General features: G+C 42.3%; 1 protein-coding gene across 1 annotated transcript in view; it reads left to right on the forward strand.

The window, feature by feature from the left end:
* The first annotated feature begins 234 nt into the window (after window positions 1-234).
* Window positions 235-20,783, forward strand: part of LOC124795909 (proton-coupled amino acid transporter-like protein CG1139) — a 98,481-nt gene continuing 77,932 nt past the window's right edge. Inside the window, exon 1 of the mRNA XM_047259989.1 lies at window positions 235-297. Within this exon, the coding sequence (XP_047115945.1) occupies window positions 235-297 (63 nt within the window). The remainder of the gene's footprint in view (window positions 298-20,783) is intronic.

Here is a 20,783-nt window from a genome sequence, read left to right on the forward strand (position 1 = left end):
AGCTGAAGAAGAAAGTGTATGTAGAGATATTACAAGATTCTCTTCTAAGATACAGAGTTCTCACTCCTTTCCTGAAGCTTGTCATTGATCTGAAACATCGAGTTTCCGTAGTCCTGTAACTTGATATTTACCCTGCTTAGTCTGACCATATTCGATAACAGTCTAAACGCCTGTTTGGACTAAACGTCGAATATCTGTTGCAGAGAAGACGTCTGAAGTGTTAACTCTGTGGAAATGAGCCAGGATAAGCCACCCCCTTCAGACCAGCCATCGCACGAGAATGACAGCGAGATGCCGGTAAGTACAAGGGATGATGTTTCCTTTATTGCTTGCTCAATATACAGATTGAATAACATCGGGGACAGGCTACAACCCTGTCTCACTCCCTTCCCAACCACTGCTTCCCTTTCATGTCCCTCGACTCTTATAACTGCCATCTGGTTTCTGTACAAATTGTGAATAGCTTTTCGCTCCCTGTGTTTTACCCCTGCCACCTTCATAATTTGAAAGAAAGTATTCCAGTCAACATTGTCAAAAGCTTTCTCTAAGTCCACAAATGCTAGAAATGTAGGTTTGCCTTTCCTTAATCTATTTTCTAAGATAAGTCATAGGGTCAGTATTGCCTCACGTGTTCCAACATTTCTGCGGATTCCAATCTGATCTACGCCGAGGTCGGCTTCTACAAGTTTTTCCATTCGTCTGTAAAGAATTCGCGTTAGTATTTTGCAGCTGTGACTTATTAAACTGATAGTTCGGTAATTTTCACATCTGTCAACACCTGCTTTCTTTGGGATTGGAATTATTATATTCTTCTTGAAGTCTGAGGGTATTTCGCCTGTCTCATACATCTTGCTCACCAGATAGTAGAGTTTTGTCAGGACTGGCTGTCCCAAGGCCGTCAGTAGTTCCAATGGAATGTTATCTACTCCCGCGGCCTTGTTTCGACTCAGGTCTTACAGTGCTCTGTCAAATTTTTCACGCAGTATCGTATCTCTCATTTCATCTTCATCTACATCCTCTTCCATTTCCATAATATTGTCCTCAAGTACATCGCCCTTGTATAGACCCTCTATATACTCGTTTCACCTTTCTGCTTTCCCTTCTTTGCTTAGAACAGAGTTTCCATCTGAGCTCTTGATAATCATACAAGTGGCTCTCTTTTCTCCAAAGATCTCTTTAATTTTCCTGTAGGCTGCATCTATCTTACCCCTAGTGAGATAAGCCTCTACATCCTTACATTTGTCCTCTAGCCATCCCTGCTTAGCCATTTTGCGCTTCCTGTCGATCTCATTTTTGAAACGTTTGTATTCCCTTTTGCCTGCTTCATTTACTGCGTTTTTATATTTTCTCCTTTCAGCAATTAAGATCAATATTTCTTCTGTTACCCAAGGATTTCCACTAGCCCTCGTCTTTTTACCTACTTGATCCTCTGCTGCCTTCACTACTTCATCATTGTGTTTCTTTCCCCCATTCATGTCAATTGTTCCCTTATGCTCTCCCTGAAACTCTGCACAACCTCTGGTTTAGTCAGTTTATCCAGTTCCCATCTCCTTAAATTCCCACCTTTTTGCAGTTCCTTCAGTTTTAATCTAAAGTTCATAACTAATAGATTGTGGTCAGAGTCCACATCTGCCCCTGGAAACGTCTTAGATTGAAACCTGGTTCCTAAATCTCTGTCTTACCATTATATAATCTATCTGATACCTTCTAGTATCTCCAGGATTCTTCCATGTATACAACCTTCTTTTATGATTCTTGAACCAAGTGTTAGCTATGATTAAGTTATGCTCTGTGCAAAATTCTACCAGACGGCTTCCTCTTTCATTTCTCTCCCCCAATCCATATTCACCCACTATGTTTCCTTCTCCCCCTTTTCCTACTCTTGAATTCCAGTCCCCCATGACTATTAAATTTTCGTCTTCCTTCACTGCCTGAATAATTTCTTTTATCTCATCATACATTTCACCAATTTCTTCATCATCTGCAGAGCTAGTTGGCATATAAACTTGTACTACTGTAGTAGGCATGGGCTTCGTGTCTATCTTGGCCACAATAATGCGTTCACTATGCTGTTGGTAGTAGCTTACCCGCACTCCTACTTTTTTATTCATTATTAAACCTGCTCCTGCATTACCCCTATTTGATTTTGTATTTATAACCCTGTATTCACCTGACCAAAAGTCTTGTTCCTCCTGCCACCGAACTTCACTAATTCCCACTATATCTAACTTCAACCTATCCACTTCCCTTTTTAAATTTTCTAATCTACCTGCCCGATTAAGGGATCTGACATTCCACGCTCCGATCCGTAGAACGCCAGTTTTCTTTCTCCTGATAACGACGTCCTCTTGAGTAGTCCCCGCCCGGAGATCCGAATGGGGGACTATTTTACCTCCGGAATATTTTAACCAAGAGGACGCCATCATCATTTAACCATACAGTAAACCTGCATGCCCTCGGGAAAAATTACGGCTGTAGTTTCGCCTTGCTTTCAGCCGTTCGCAGTACCAGCACGGCAAGGCCGTTTTGGTTAGTGTTGCAAGACCAGATCAGTCAATCATCCAGACTGTTGCCCCTACAACTACTGAAAAATCTGCTGCCCCTCTTCAGGAACCACACGTTTGTCTGGCCTCTCAACAGATACCCCTCCGTTGTGGTTGCACCTACGGTACGGCCATCTGTATCGCTGAGGCACGCAAGCCTCCCCACCAACAGCAAGGTCCATGGTTCATGGGGGTAGACCGTGACACCTGTCAACAAGCCCAAAGAAATCAGATGTTGACAGGTGTGAAAATTGCCGAACTATCAGTTTAATAACCGTGACTTATGAAACTGATAGTTCGGCAATTTTCACACCTGTCAACATCTGATTTCATTGGGCGTGGAATTATTATATTCTTCTTTAAATCTGAGGGAATTTTGCCTGTCTCATACATCTTGCCCACCATATCGTAGAGTTTTGTCAGGGCTGGCTCTCCAAGTCTATCAGTAATTTTAATGGGACGTTGTCTACTTCCAGAGCCTTGTCTCTACTTAGGTGTTTCAGTGCTCTGTCAGATTCTCCACGCAGTATCATATCTCCCATTTTATATTCATCTACGTCCTCTTCCATTTCTATAATATTGCCCTCGAGTACATCACCCTTGTATAGACCCTCTACATCCTCCTTTCACCTTTCTGCTTTCCCTTCTTTGCTTAGGACTGGTTTTCCATCTCAGTTCTTGATATTTATACAAGCGTCTATCTTATTTTCCTGCAGGCAGTATCTATCTTATCCCTAGGGAGATAAGCCTCTACATACTTACATTTGTCCTCTAGCCACCACTGCCTAGCCATTTTGCACTTCCTGTCGATCTTATTTTTATGACGTTTGTATTCCTTTTTGCCTGCTTCATTTACTGCATTTTTATATTTTCTCCTTTCATCAATTAAATTCAATCTCTCTCCTGTTACCAAAGGATTTCTACTAGCCTCGTGTTTTTACCTACTTGAACCTGTGCTGCCTTCACTGTTTCATCTCTCATAGCTGCTCATTCTTCTTGTACTGTAGTTCTTTCCCCCATTCTTGTCAATCGTTCCCTACTACTCTCTCTGAAATTCTACAACCTCTGGTTCTTTCAGTTTATCCAGGTCCCATGTCCTTAAATTCCTACGATTTTGGAGTTTCTTCAGTTTTAGTCTACAATTCATAACCAATAAATTGTGTTCAGAGTCAACATCTACCACTGGAAATGTCTTACAATTTAAAACCTGGTTCCTAAACCTCTGTCTTACCATTATATAATCTATCTGAAACCTTCCAGTGCCTCCAGACCTCTTCAGGTATGCAACCTTCTTTCATGAATCTTAAACCAAGTGTTCGCTATGATTAAGTTATGCTCTGTGCAAAATTCTACCAGGCGGCTTCTTCTTTCATTCCTTACCCCCATTCCATATTCACTTACTGCATTTCTTTCTTTTCCTTTACCTACTATCGAATTCCAGTCCCCATGACTATTAAATTTTCGTCTCCCCTCACTATCTGAATGATTTCTTTTATCTCATCATACATTTCTTCAATCTCTTCGTCATCTGCGCAGCTAGTTGGCATATAAACTTGTGCTACTGTGGTAGGCGTGGGCTTCTACTTTGTCTACAGTAATGCGTCCATTATGCTGTTCGTAGTAGCTTACCCGCGCTCCAACCTTTTATCCATTATTAAATGTACGCCTACATTATCCCTATTTGATTTTGTATTTATAACCCTTTATTCAACTGACCGGAAGTGTTGTTCCATCTGCCACTGAACTTCACAAATTTCCACTATATTTAACTTTAACCTATCCATTTCCATATTTAAATACTCTAACCTACCTGCCCGATTAAGGTTCTGACATTCCAAGATCCGATTCGCAGAATGCCAGTTTTGTTTCTGGTTTACTATGTTTATGTAACTGTGTAGTTGTTTTATCTGGGTGTTTTGTTCATCTAACCTAGCAAGTGGTGTCACCCACATAACGGTAATAATATTTAACCTGGTATTGTTTTGGTTGTAATATTTCTTTCAATATTTAGTTCTCAGTTTTAGAAATATGTTTGCAAGTGGACAGTTGATGGGTGATCTATTGGTAGGCCTTGTTTTTGTAAACAGAACTCGTTGAAAGTGTAATAGTTCTGTACTGTTTCAATTTCCTATCCCGAGAAAGTTGAGAAACATCATTCCTTATTTTCCACTGTGGAATGAAGGAGTGGTCTTTCTCTGTTTCTTTATTTTTGTATTCCTTCACTCTCTCTTTACTTTATTGCTCCTAGTGCGCGTTATCTTCAGATCTATTTCACAATAACAGAGGGTTGGAAATTTATTTTAGTTTGTTTTTGTAATATCGTAAGTGTTGTTGCTGCTATAGTGTGCGGAGGGTACGTGTGGGCGTGTTCGACGGGTCTGCCATCGTTTCATCTTTACGCCTTATATGAGTTCGAGGAAAAAATACATTTGCTGACTCATATTCGAATGTGGGTCTCAGATTTCTTAAAGTAAGTTTCTGGGTGATGCGAGGTGTCTTTCTTGCAATATTTCCCCCTGCAATTCTTTAACATTTTGGTGGCTGTCGCTGTGACAAAACAAATCGGTGATTGTAGGGAGAACAAAAGGTACGAGACACATATTGAAATTGTAAGTTACCCCTCCCTTCCTAGATGAAAACTGAATGCAGCATCGGGATGTAGAACGACTTAAATTCAAGGATTGTTGAAGTGAAACAGGGTCTTTGCTGATAAATAAACACTACAGAAATTAAGAAGCATAATCATGAGGCTTTCAGAGAGCCTGCGAATAATTATCTCATTGTTCAGGCATGTCTCCCAATGCCGCACTAGTTTTTCTACATCCTCATTGAAGGTGGATAATCATTGATGATGAAGCTACTCTTCTACGACGTCACGCAGCACAAGGCACCAAACACAAGACGATAAGATGTGCTTCCGAAAGAACAAAGAATTGTGTTCCAGTGTTGGTATCTGACCTTGCATTATCACGAAGGAAAGTCACAACTCGTAAGAATTTGCCTTTGGTAGTTCTGTAAAGTGGTACAATACCATGGACAGCTGATTGTGGTCCCAACTGGCAACTAGTCAAATATTAATATGGCCTGCGTACAGAAATATACGAACGTGACGTTTCAATAGCAGCTCTGCACCAACGCTGTATTGGTCACTAAAAAAGAAGCCACCAGCTGATAAACCAATGACTTTATTTGTTGCATTTTGGATAGAAGCCAGATTGTCTGTGAACGAGAAATACGTAGCAAATAACACAAAATGTAACTACACAAAAAAATATACACTACTGGCCATTAAAAATGCTACGCCAAGAAGAAATGCAGATGATAAACGGGTATTCATTGGACAAGTATATTATACTAGAACTGACATGTGATTACATTTTCACGAAATTTGGGTGCATAGATCCTGAGAAATCAGTACCCAGAACAGCCACCTCTGGCCGTTATAACGGCCTTGATACGCCTGAGCATTGAGTCAAACAGAGCTTGGATGACGTGTACAGGTACAGCTGCCCATGCAGCTTCAACGCGATACCACAGTTCATCAAGAGTAGTGACTGGCGTATTGTGACGAGCCAGTTGCTCGGCCACCATTGACCAGACGTTTTCAATTGGTGAGAGATCTGGAGAATGGGCTGGCCAGGGCAACAGTCGAACATTTTCTGTATCCAGAAAGGCCTGTACAGGACCTGCAACATGCGGTCGTGCATTATCCTACTGCAATGTAGGGTTTCGGAGGGATCGAATGAAGGGTAGAGCCACGGGTCGTAACACATCTCAAATGTAACGTCCACTGTTCAAAGTGCCGTCAATGCGAACAAGAGGTGACCGAGACGTGTAACCAATGGCACCCCATACCATCACGCCGAGTGATACGCCAGTATGGCGATGACGAATAAATGCTTCCAATGTGCGTTCAAGGCGATGTCGCCATACACGGATGCGACCATCATGATGCTGTAAACAGAACCTGGATTCATCCGAAAAAATGACGTTTTGCCATTAGTGCACCCAGGTTCGTCGTTGAGTACATCTCGCAGGCGCTCCTGTCTGTGATGCAGCGCCACGGGTAACTGCAGCCATGGTCTCCGAGTTGATCGTCCATGCTGCTGCAAACGTCGTCGAACTGTTGGTGCAGATGGTTGTTGTCTTGCAAACGTCCCCATCTGTTGACTCAGGGATCGAGACGTGGCTGCACAATCCGTTACAGCAATGCGGATAAGATGCTAGTGATACGAGGCCGTTGGGATCCAGCACGGCATTTCGTATTACCCCCCTGAACCCACCGATTCCATATTCTGTTAACAGTCATTGGATCTCGACCAACGCGAGCAACAATGTCGCGATACGATAAACCGCTATCGCGATAGGCTACAATCCGACCTTTATCAAAGTCGGAAACGTGATGGTAAGCATTTCTCCTCCTTACACGGAACATCACAACAACGTTTCACCAGGCAACGCCGGTCAACTGCTGTTTGTGTATGAGAAATGGGTTGGAAACTTTCCTCACGTCAGCACGTTGTAGGTGTCGCCACCGGCGCCAACCTTGTGTGAATTCTCTGAAAAGCTAATCATTTGCATATCACAGCATCTTCTTCCTGTCGGCTAAATTTCGCGTCTGTAGCATGTCATCTTCGTGGTGTAGCAGTTTTAATGGCCAGTAGTGTACAAGCGTATGGATCTACAAGTATCGTCAAAATTAAACAGCTAAAATACACGCCACGAACATCATAGTGATCAGATACATAAAGACAGTATATAACAGAGCTGCCATGTCGGACTAACTGATTGGCTACAACGCGATAACCAGGAGGATAACTGAAGCCACCAGAAGGCAGCGGGTAGCACTACGTGGCGACAAAAGCAGGAAACATTATTCTTTCCCATAAGAAATGTAGTACATAAAATTAAACATTTACAGAAGTTCAAGATGTGTGAATAATAAAATGAATGAGTAATAGAGATTTACCATTACATAAAAAATACCTTTGACAGAAAAATATATACATGTAAACTGACAGATTAAGAGAATTAAAAATTCCAGAACACTTACATAAATTCAAACCTTCACACAAACATAAACAAAGCAGTTTAGAAGAACGATTTAAAAAGACACAATAAAATAGAAATAATACAAGAAATCGTAAGACAGGGCAATAGCTCAAACCCTTGCAAGATTAGGTGTGGGAGATTGTACAATTAAAACTCCTGAATTGATAAAATACATAACGTAGTACTAAAAGACCTTAGGAATGGAAAGCAGAGGCCGTAATATAATTTCCAAAAGAATTAGATTAAGCGGTAACAACAACCTATTCCTTACATGAGCAGTAATTATTATAGTACTAGATTATCAAGGATTCGCGAACTCGAACCCCCGAACAAATTTGTTTGTTACTTAATTTCTTCATATATCTGGCCACGAAGATGTTCATGTTGTGTATTTCAGCTGTTTACTTTTGATGATACTTGTTGCTTCAAACTCTTGTGCGTTCTTGGTATACTTACATTTTTTGTTATTTACTACATATTGCTGTTTTTCAGACAATCTGATGATGGCTTGTATCTGAAACGCGTCAGATAAAGTCATTGGCTTATGAGTTGATGGCTTCTTATTTAGTGACCACTGCAATAGTTGTGCAACACTCCCATCAGTTTGAAATAAGAACGCATTCTTAGTGCGTGACGTTATGCCACAATTACAAAACATTGACCCTTCCTGCCGCAGCAGCTGACTGACCTTATCTTGCCCAAGCTGGTGACGAACGTCATACCAATAAATTTAAATTGTCGTCACACTTTCCTTGCACAAAAATTGAATAACTCTGTATTATACCTACCTGGACGTTACATTTACATTTCTCTGAACACAAAATTATTGTCGTGCTTAGAGCAATTGTTTTTGAAAACTCCCATGTTCTGCTCTGTTAATCCACATTGCCAGCTCCGCTACGCTGCCATGTCGTGGCCCAATAACAAACATTCTCCATGTAACAGGCTTTGTGTAGGTTTCCCTTTACTTGAACGACCTTTAAAATTCAAATATTTGTGATCGTAGGCTTCTGCGGCGGTGCCAGCTTCTGTAATTCAACAGGGTATGCAATTCCATGATCGTGCTTAAGACTTACATAAAAACATATAACCCCGCGAGTTTCATTTGGCGTTTTAGTCTCTGTAAGTAATGATCGCGACGTTATTCGGGCTCGTGCAGAGGGTTATCGAAAGTATCTCATCCCGCTTACCATCACAGAATGGGTTAGGATTGTGGGGGTATAGGGGGCGGACGTTACTGGTCACTATGTGCGCACCACCACGATAAGATGACTTATTGAGTACGGATCAAAATAAAATACTAAGAAATGACATCACAGTGGATTAAAGTGCTGCCATGCACGGTACGAACTTCCCCTCACAGAACTCATTCATATTGGCATGGTAAATTACGTAGGACACGACTAGAACTGTAACATATGTAAATAGGAAGAAGCAACCCTTAACCGTTTTCGAGAAAATCGAGTTCGAAAATTTTAGGCGTTTTTATACAGGGTGAGTCATTAACCACCTAGAATAACTCCGAAAGTATGATAATGGCTGAAACGTTTGTGGGACAAAAGTTGCATGGGACAACGGGGGCCATAATATGACGGTTTTTTGTCGTTTGGTGGAGTCACTTCAGAGATATGTTCAGATCTTTTCTTTAAATGGAATACTATAGTTTGGTACTTATTTTCTGATAGTGGCTATCGAGACGAATCCAATAATGTGTAACAGTAAGGTCTTTGAAGGTCCACGAAGGTCACAAAGGTGGCATGAACGTCCATTTACGTAAGGGTCCGAAGTGATGACCATTGGTATCAATGCAGTGCTGCAATCTTCTTATCATGTATTGAGTGGTATTCCTTAACACAGTCGGCCGCTGTGGCCGAGTGGTTCTAGGTGCTACAGTCCGGATCTGCGCTGCTGCTGCGGTCGCAGTTTCGAATCCTGCCTCGGGCATGGATGTGTGTGATGCCTTTAGGTTAGTTAGGTTTAAGTAGTTCTAACTCTAGGAGACTGTTGACCTCAAATGTTAAGTCCAGCAGTACTTAGAGCCATTTGAACCATTTGAATCCTTACCAAACAGGTACTTATCGAAGCACATGCTCTGGCAGTTTCAGCTGGCATTGTTCAGGTGTAGTTGGAACGTCTTTATAGACAATGTCTTTTACGAATCCCCACAAGAAAAATTCCAGAGGCTCAAGTCTGGCAAACGAGACGGCCACGACACGTCTCCTCCGCGTCCAATCTAACGATTTGGGAATTGTCTCCGCAAATCATTTCTAGCCATCAGCGAAAAATGTGCCGGATACCCATCGTGTTGATACCACATTCTCTTCCTTGTTCTTAAAGGTATTTCTTCCAATAACAGACCTAATGTTTCTTGCAGGAATGCGGTGTACATCCTACCATTAAGATATCCTTCGATGAAATGGAAAAAAAATGGAAATGAAGTCCCATGCTTCTTTACAGAGCGTAGGGGAACGATGCGGGAGACCCGCACCGCCTTACTAGGCAGGGTCCTAATGGAGGTGGTTTGCCGTTGCCTTCCTCCGACCGTAATTGGGATGCATGATGATGATGATGAAGACGACACAACAACACCCAGTCATCTCGAGGCAGGGAAAATCCCTGACCCCGCCGGGAATCGAACCCGGGACCCCGTGCTCGGGAAGCGAGAAAGCTACCGCGAGACCACGAGGGGCGGACTTCGATGAAATTGGGTCCTTTAATTTTGTCCTCCAGAATCCCACACCATACGTTCACCGAACACGGTTTTTGGTGTGCAACTTGCCGCAGCCAACATGGATTTTCAGTTGCACAATATGCATGTTACGCAAATTAACGTTTGCATGGTTCGTGAATGTAGCCTCGTCAATAAATAAAATCAAATTAATAAACGTGTCATCTCACTGAATCTGAAGTTGAGCCCATAGGCAGAATTCAGTGCGACGCATAAAACCCGTACTAGTTAATTCTTGGTGGAGACTGATATGGTAAGGATGATATTTATGGCTATGCAAATGCTTCAGATGACTCTGAGCACTATGGTACTTAACATCTGACATCATCAGTCCCCTAGAACTTAGAACTACTTAAACCTAACTAACGTAAGGACGTCACACACATCCATGCCCGAGGCAGGATTCAAACCTGCGACCGTAGCGGTCGCTCGGCTCCAGACCGTAGCGCCTAGAACCGCACGGCCACTCCGGCCGGCTGCAGTCGCGCGGTTCCGGACTGACGCGCCTAGAACCGTTCGGCCACAGCGGCCTGCTATGGCTATGCAGAACATGAACAACACTACTCTGACTCAAGCCAGATTCCCTACAGATCTGACGCGAACCAACACAAGGATCTCGAACCACAGTGGCAAGAGTACCAATTTCCGTTTCCTCGTTAGTAACTTTCCTTTGCTGGATATGTTTCCGATGCGTTAAAGATACAGTTGTTCTCAATTTATCATACACATATTTAAATGTACGATGTATAGGGTGAGTACGTTGATGATATCTTTCAGTATATAAATCTCTAGCTCTCGCTGAATTTCGTTGGCATTGTCCGTACATGACAAGCATATCGACTTGTTCTTCGAAGGAATACATCTTTCACATTTGCTTGATTCGACGACACTAGGCTTACGGTTCCTGTTAGTGTTGTATTACGAAACCGTCGAATGGTGTTTACATGTCAATGGCACGTTAGATGGATACGCCGCATTCGGCGAATATTTACTGCTTGCATGATATACGAGAGAGAACTGTCAGAGCACGAGCTTCGATGAGTGCCGAAGTGATAAGGAATAGCATAGAGTCCATGATAAGAAGATTGCAGCACTGCATTGATCACATTGTTCATCAAACACCTTCTGTCAATGGACATTCATGCCATCTTTTTTACCTTCGCTGACCTTCAAAGACCTTACTGTTACACAACATTGGATTCGTCTCGGTAGCCGCTATCAGAAAATGAGTACCAAACTATAGCATGTCATTTAGGACAACAAAGTTGACCTTCATATCTCTGACGCGACCGCATCTCGCAACAAAAAACCAACGTCGTATTATGCCCCCCGTTGTCCCCTGCAACTTTTGTCCCACAAACGTTTCATCTCCTATCATACTTACGGAGTTATTCTAGGTGGCAATAGTTAGTGACTTAGTCTCTGGATCGAATATCGCTAACGCAGAGTTTTTTTCTTTGCCACGAAATTCCAACAACATATTTATTATAACTGTTCAAATTATCATTATGTAAAGTTTCACAATCTTCATGCTGAAAGAAAGAGAGAAAATTTTTCGTGGGGAGATTGGAGATAAAAAAAGAATACACGAGAATTTTCAGTCAAATCAGTATATTCATTTTATTTATGTTATTTTATCGAAGTTTGTGACACGTATATGGGTACCCTATGGAAGATTGCACGAATAAGGACTATACTGATCGTAGAAAAATTGCAAACAATAATTATTGCGACATACAGCACACGTAATGAACACCAAATACTGTATAATGGGAACCAACTTCCAAAACTTTAGAGAAAACTGATTTTTCAGGGTAAAGATAATGAAACTAAAAATAACTTATTAGAAATTGGTACTTTGCACCCTCATAATAAATCTGCTTTTAGAATTACGTGGGAATAAAAAAAAGTACCCACAGCGTGATTCGACCCAGAGACTTCGCGCATATGAAACTAAGGCCTTGCTCGCTCTTCTTTTTCTTTTTCTTCTTTATTTTCTTTTGCTCGGCATAGTTCGATGCCTTTGTTCGGGGCGGACACCCCATGACACTCGTTGCAGTTCAGTGTTGGTCCATTCATTCAGTTTTTTTTTTTTTTTATTACAGAGGGCAACGAACCCTCTCATCGAACCCGTTGAGCTACCGTTCTTGAATGCTAATGAGCATACAAAGTATATATACGCCAAAAATTTTCAAACACAATTTTCTCGAAAACGCTTGTGAGTTTCGTCTTCCTGTTGGTACATAATGAAGTCGCAGTCGTGTCCTACACACCGTGTCCATATGATCCAAATCGGTGAGGGCAAGTTCGTGCAGTCTCCTTGTAAGCCAATTGTCACAATGTATTTTTTCTTCACTGTAACGCAACGTTCACACTGTGTCCTGTCCAAAAGGAGGTATGCATCAGCAGCCTTAAAGTCCGGGAGATTATCTTGTAACTGCGACGTGTTTGTGCCGTTAAAGAAGACCGAGGTAACACAGTGCTGTGCCTGGCTGGTGCTGTAGGAGAGCGTTTCTCTCATCCGTCTCATTCCTCTATTTGGCGGTTTATATCTCTACGCACTGTGCTGGCATGCTCGTATCTGTTAATCTATTCTCACTGCATACATTTTTCAGAATTTTACTGCACTTTAATCCTCCGACAATCTTCTGCAAACGCTACTACAGGACGCAACTTTTTCACACGTTTCCGTTTTCAGAAACAACGGACGTTGACTTAACTTTGAGTGTAATTCTTCCAAAAAATTTAAAATTCCTTTTCTGGCAAACTTTCTTACCATCTTCTCTAGACTCTGGCACCAGCACTACATACGCATTAACTCATTAACAACAATAATCCAACCAAAATTCTGATATGTTACCAACTTAAGCTTCTGAATGTTTATAGTTTCACTGCTGTAGTTGAATTACAGCATATACCTTGTCTGAAAAAGAATTAGCGAGAAAAGGATGGATCTTACGATACCGTCCGAAAATATCTAGAGCACATTCCAATGAAACAAAATTGTTATGCTTCAGGTAATGATGAAAACTATAAAGAAATTATAAAGAAAAAAGTTTTTAAAATCAGAAAGTTTAGAAACATTTTTCCTTCATAATTTTTATTGTTAAATTTTTTGTCCTTTTAATGGTGGGAGAAAACATTATAAAATTCAATTCTGATGAGTAGACTTTGAGAAAAGATACCTTAGATAATCTAAAATGAAAGTTACGGCAAGAAGAGCATTTAAAACAAAATAGACAAAATTCACATTCTACTTAAACATTCATTTTAAAACATGCCATATCCTTATGTCTTTGCTGCGTATGCTTTTTCTTATCCGGACGATCTCCATACATCTATATTCACAAGTTTTTATCAGCGTAACTTTAAGATGTGCACCAAACTCCTTTTTCACACCCATTCACTAAATGTATAATTTTGAAGATATACAACGTGGACATAAACAGTTTAGAAAGCTTGTAAGTGTGTAGCTGGGTAGGCTGTCCTTGGTAGTAATTGCAGGAAAAATAAATCGATTCGTTATTCTACTTCCGAGTTAATTAGTATTGAGGTTAGCCAGTCACACCATTGCGTGCGCAGATTCAAGGAGTCCACCAGACACAGGTCGCAAAATGTTTACTTCGTTTGGTTTCTTAAAACCGAACAAGAGGGAAATAAAAAATTGGACATGGAGAGGTGACAAGGATCGGACCCGAGGCAAAGGCTGAGCGGTCTCGCGCACTATTACCTACGCTATGAGAAAAACCGACTCTAATTGCATCTGGCGGGCCGCTTGAATTTTCCCCACTCAACAGCCTGCTCGGTTACTTTTAATCATATTAACTCGAAAACGGTTCAACGTGTCGAATTTTCCAGCACAGCCTACCCTGAAACACCCTTACAAGCTGTCCGCAGCTCGTGGTCGTGCGGTAGCGCTCTCGCTTCCCACGCCTGGGTTCCCGGGTTCGATTCCCGGCGGGGTCAGGGATTTTCTCTGCCTCGTGATGACTGGGTGTTGTGTGCTGTCCTTAGGTTAGTTAGGTTTAAGTAGTTCTAAGTTCTAGGGGACTGATGACCATAGATGTTAAGTCCCATAGTGTTCAGAGCCAAGCCATTTGAACCCTTACAAGCTCTTCACACTGTTTCTAATCACGTCGTATAACCATCACTATAAACAAGAATTGCATCCATTACACCAAAACAAACAGAATTTTTCGAAAATAATTTTGTTCTATGCAACTTTCGAGAAATTAATTTTTGTTCTAAAATGGATATAATTCACATTGTGAACACTGAGACAATTACGTGGAAAATCAAAGCTATGATATTCAATATCGAAAGTGCACATTATTCGCTCAGTGAATCCAGAAATGGATATAAAGAGTTTTATTGAGCCTCGTCAACTCAAACTTGAAAACTTAGGGCGATATAATATAAAAATTTACAAGAGATACTTGCTTCAAATGGCTTATCCTGGCCGCTAAAATTTCTGCATTACCGAAAACTAAGAAAACGTGAAATAGTTTTGTTAGCATAAAACTAGGTTAAAGTCCCTTACGTTCCGTGAGCTTTGTACTCCAGATTAAATTTACGAACGCTTGTGGAAGGCGCTGCACGCTCAAGATCACGAAGACGCGCATATCCGAGTGACTACCAGATTGTTTTCGAACGTTAACTAACTATGCCGGAAACCAAGTTTGCGAGTCTGAAGTTGATGATGGACAACTACTAGTTGATTAACATTTAAAAAATTACTGATGACCTTTAACTGCAGACTTATACATAGTACAATAGGTGCTCTACTGCTCACATTTCGATAACTGATGCTACATACAGTATTAGCGATTCCATGACATTTACAAGTCATTCTAGTCATCCATCGCTATAGCAGAATGAATTTTTCACTCTGCGGCGGGGTGCGTGCTGATATGAAACTTCCTGCCAAATCAGAACTGTGCCGGGGTGCGAATCGAATTCAGGATCTTTGCCTTTCACGATAAGTGCTCGACGAACTGAACTACCCAATCCCAAGTGACAGCCTGTTCTCACACCTTTACTTCCGCCAGTACCGGATTTACCTTCCGCTATATGCTTTCCTCCAGGAGTCCTAGTATCGGAAGTTATGCAGAACTTCGGTGAAGTTTTAATAGGAGATGAGGTACCGCCGGAAATAACGCCATAAGGACACCTAGTCAGTCGTCTTGGGATAGCTCAGTTGGTAGGGCGCTTGCCTGCGAAAGGCAAAAGTCCTGGAATGGAGGCTTGGTTCTGAGCACACTTCTAGTCTCCAAGGAAGTTTCATGTCAGTGCACTCTCCGCTGCAGATTGAAATATTCATTCTGGAAACAATCCGCCATGTTTCTGTAACATCCTGTCTTCACGGAATATTAGTCCAACAGGTTTTGCAGCAAAACCTCTGTAAAGTTTGCAAGGTTATGACAATACTGGTTACTAAGCGACAATATACGCAATCGCTTTAAGCTGTGTTCTCATAAACTTTCGGAATGGAAGAGCAGGGCCTGTGCATTCTTTAGCTCGTATTACTCTCAGTGTTTGGAATGTGGTGAGACGTACCATCTGCAAATTATATACGGTGGATAGACAATGGCGGAAATCCAGGAGGTTTCCCACAAGGAACGCTAGCGGGGAGTTGGTATCGCTTAACCCAAAAGACTTCATAAGCGCCTTTCAAAGCAGTGCGAGCTGCAAGAGCTCCCGAGAGATTTCAACAAAGGCCACAGGTCGTCCTAAAAACGGAAGCAGCAAACAGAGCCAACTCTATGTTTCCATAAACATTGTGGGAAGTGAGCTGCATTTCCACACCTAGACATCGTTCCGCCAATCATAAGACGATGACCAGTACACTGCCAACTTATAGTCTGTTGACAGAGAATACAACAAGTGCGGAAGGAGAAAATTCTGCAAGTTTTCCCTGCATACAGGAAGAGAGAGAGCGAGATTTTCCGTTGTGGCAAATCTTGTGTCTTCCTCCCTTCCCACGAATAATTTTGAGAAGTGTGAGAGTAGGAACTGAGTACTCCATTTTTGGCGCGAGCTCACGGCAGCATTTCATGTCTAATAACTGAAGAGCTGCTGTCCGGTGCCGTGCTTCAGTCACCCGTTATATGTTCCTCTTGTGAATTGCCCAGAATTTGGAAAGTTATTTTCATCTCAATTTACAGTCTTCCAAAGAGCATTCCGGAGACTTCTGCACAGATAAAGTGTATAAAAATCCGGATATTATCATGTTGGTGATCCAGAAAAATTTGAATGTTGTATCCATATTGCTGTTTAAACTTTTTGATGAAAGTAATTGTAAATTAGTCCAACCCCAAGTTGAACATTATTGACGGAGAGCAAATAAATTAGTATTTTAAGATAATTTTTCCCTTCATAAATTCCCTCCCACAACGCTCTGATGAGGCGATCCTTACCATGAAAAATAAATATTATCAGGGAATTTTAGCTCACGGAATTGCAGTCTCACTGTGACGGTGTTTCCAATGAAATATAGGTGCCATTACAAGAAATATAGTCATTTCATTTAATATGGAACGTTAGCTGGTTCATTTTTCATTGTATGAATTGAATCAAATTATATTTTGCGGATAATGAAACTTCAGTTGCAGTAGCACTTAGCAGTGTGAATAATTATCAGTTCAACATTTGTGTAATTTTGTTGGACTCTATCCGGGCATAGGATCGTTTGTTTGGCCATTTGTGTGTTCACCACTACGGCAGACAGCTTGCATTAACGACTGTTGAACCCTTGTCGTCTCACATACATTACAAATACGACAAGAGACGCGAACATTTCAAGTCAGGAAGTGAAGTACTCACTGTGAGGACAGCTCGTCGGTCGTGCTTGAGTACCTCAGTTGGCAGCCGGCACCGTAGCTCAGCGGGTTCGGTCAGAGGGCTGCGTGCTCTCTGTAATAAAAGAAAAAAACTGAGTTAAAGAATCAACGATCAACTTGAACGGACCAAAACCAACGAACAATTTCGAACAAAAAAAAAAAAAAGCATGTTACGTCAGAAGGTTAGCTACCCTCTGTAACAAAAAACTGAGTGAATAGATCAAAGACGAACTTGAATGAGTGTCATAGCACGTCCGCCCAAAACAAATTCAACAAACGATAACGAACAAAACGAGGTCAAAAAGAGAAAAAAGTTGACAGAGCAGTTGCTACCGATAAGCAAATATCTGACGTACGAATCCCGGTCTGCACACATTTTCAATCTGACAGGAAGTTCCATTGCTATAGGAGCTAATCAGGTCGGCACTGATGTTAGCGGAGATCAACCGACTGCTTTGTGTTATTGAACCCAGTGCATGTGAGAAATCTATGATGTAGTTCGGTCGTCAGTTGTGTACACTTTCCACCGTCCTGCATTAACGTTCAGTTTCGCAAGATGCACCAACTTGGAGCTGGTCTAAACTTCAAAACTGTGAAACAACTGCTCGAAGAATTCCTTCTGTGGAAATATTCTGAAGTACCCCTAACCGTGGCCAGAAATGCTCAGCACTCTGCTAGCTGCAGGATATTGGGTATAGATCTGTGATTGTTGCCTCCACAATGTAGTCCAGTGCTTTTTTATTTTGGAAGTATCTGTTGTTCTGCCATACGAATAAATAAAACAAATCAATCCAACCCATTTCTTCCACATTTCTCCCTCTCTCCATTTACCAAAAGCTAAATACTACATTGTAAATATCCTCTAGATAATCAGTTACATGTTCGAAGATAATCTGAACAATTTTGTATCGAGATGAAATGTAACGAATCGGTTTACACAATATATATATATATATATATATATATATATATATATATGTTATAAGTTTCAATGTTAATCAACGTAGTAATTTTCAACGCTCTTCATGCAACAATATTTAAAAACCAGTTGTTTTCTTTGTTTACGGGTTACCACTTTTTAAATATAGGTTTGTCACTGGAACAGAAAGAGTTGTTCAGAAGATGTGATTTTAGACTAGATTTAAACTTCTTTGCTGCGTGTCAGACATTTTATGTTACTCGACAAATGATCAAAAATTTTTGTTGATGGGCATTGAAATCCTTTCTGGCCACTTACAGCTTTAACAATCGGCAATAACGGGCATATTTTAGAGTTTCGTACATCAGTCGGTAGAAACGGAACCTTTATATGAACACGTTGTTGTCCGTCTGTCTGTCCGACTGTCAAAACCCCTTTATCTCAGGAACATATAGGGTTACGAAGTTTAAATCTATGTTACATATTAAATTCTACGGTCCCCTGGCGACGTGAAAAATTTAAGGCTGTAAATCGATGAAATCAAGAGATACGGCCATTTATATTACACAGGATGGAGAAAAACTGTGTCACGAAATTTTAACCCTGGGTAGCTGATGCCAGTAGGAACCAAAATTAATAATGTTGTGTAAGTCGACAACGCACAATTTTTAAACTATGGAATCTTGGCGCCATGCGATCCGATTAGCCACGGGACTGCCCTGTTGAGGGATGCTCTAGACAACGCATGCCGGCCGCTGTGGCCGAGCGGTTCTAGGCGCTTCCGTCCGCAGCCGCGTTGCTGCTACGGTCGTAGGTTCGAATCCTGCCTCGGGCATGGATGTGTGTGAAGTCCTTATGTTAGTTAGGTTTAAGTAGTTCTAAATCTAGGGGACTGATGACCTCACACGTAAGGTCCTATAGTGCTTAGAGCCATGTGAACAACGCATGACCGCGAATGCTTTGCCTACTGGAGTTCGCGGAGCATCCAAGGCTGCCCGCACTCTCGGTGGTAGCGCGCGAACCAGCCACTGGGAGCCTGGGGACGGATTCACCAGGGGCCCCACACATCCAATGTAGTTTCATGATAAGACGTACTGGGAACAAATCCGTCAACAACTGTAAGTTCTCGTACAGAAACTCTTTTACAAATTGTGTCGGCCCTAAAAAGTGCCTTTTTTTGTAGCTAGGACATTGTTTACTTAATGCTAGAGCAGATGCGACACAAGCTTGGTAACGTCGAACGGTGTTTTGCCGAAATCTTTCAAAGATTTTGGCGTTGCCCTGATGTGATTGACAGCATGATGAATGCGGTCCATTAGTTCGACTTCGTTTCTAGATGGTTCGCGTCCGGGTGCGTGAACTAGAACCTTGAAGAATCCCCACAGGAAAAAACCCGGTGGCGTGAGGTCTGGTGATCGCGGGGGCCATGTCCCACGAGCACCTCTGCCAATTACCCGGCCATCGAAGAATTCGTTTAAATATCCGCGCAAATCACCACTGTTAAGTGCGGGCGCTCCATCGTGCTGCAACCACATGCATAGCCGAATTTCCAGGGGAACATCTTCCAGCAGGCCGGATAGAGTTTCTTGCAAAAAGTGAAGGTAATTTGCCCCGGTAAGTCGAGGAGGTAGACAGATGGCCACTAATAATGCCTGCCCAAATGTTGAGTGAAATTCGTTCCTGGTGTCCGTGGACGTAGGTGACGTGCGGATTTTCCCTTCACCAGTAATGAACGTTTCGAGAGTTGTAAAGGCCATCCCGATGGAAGGTGCACTCGTCGGTAAACAACACAATGGCAAAACCCTACCCAGTGTTCATAGTCCGCCACAAGATTTAGGTCTTGGGCAGGGTGGAAACTAAATGGATGCTGGCCCTCGTCGCTCAGAACCACACAGACTAACCGATGAGTAACACCCATGTCGTGTCGAGCCGCTCGAGTACTAGTCGTAGGTGCTTCCTCGAAGAGCTCGAGAACAGTCTCTTCAGATGCGGTATCCCGTCGTGCTCGAGGTCTTCCAACATCACTATGGTATCCCGCTAGCCGGCCTGGTGTGGCCGTGCGGTTCTAGGCGCGTCAGTCTGGAACCGCGTGACCGCTACGGTCGCAGGTTCGAATCCTGCCTCGGGCATGGATGTGTGTGATGCCCTTAGGTTAGTTAGGTTTAAGTAATTCTAAGTTCTAGGAGACTGACGACCACAGATGTTGAGTCCCATAGTGCTCAGAGCCATTTGAACCATTTGTATCCCGCTAAAGAGTCTATTTCGCCAAGTCGCCGGTGAATTGCTGTCACGGTCCGGCTCACGGTTTTAATCTGCCAGAAAGTTTCAGTTGCTGTAAATGTTTCCGGGTGTGGGTGGTGTCTTGCTGAGTACCGTTCCTCATACAACCGTCGAGATGCATGCGCATTACCGTCGGCTAGTCCATAAAAAAAACCATATGCCGTGGTTCCTCAAACAAATAGTCTGCCGCCATGCTTACTGTATGACTAAATCACAGGTGACGTGCGTGCGCTCCGAAGCGAAGCTTACGTGTGAACGCCTCTGACGTGAGTTGGAGACGAACAGCAAGACCTATTCGACAAGTGTGCGTATCACGTTGAGGCAGTGACGCGGCGAGGGACATTTGTATGTGTGAACCATAGCGCTGCTCGTCAACCGACGAACGGCAACAGGGCAATCCCACGGCCAAATGGAGTGCGTGG

The sequence above is a fragment of the Schistocerca piceifrons genome, chromosome 4 (genome assembly GCF_021461385.2).
Source record: "Schistocerca piceifrons isolate TAMUIC-IGC-003096 chromosome 4, iqSchPice1.1, whole genome shotgun sequence".
NCBI classification, from domain to species: domain Eukaryota; kingdom Metazoa; phylum Arthropoda; class Insecta; order Orthoptera; family Acrididae; genus Schistocerca; species Schistocerca piceifrons.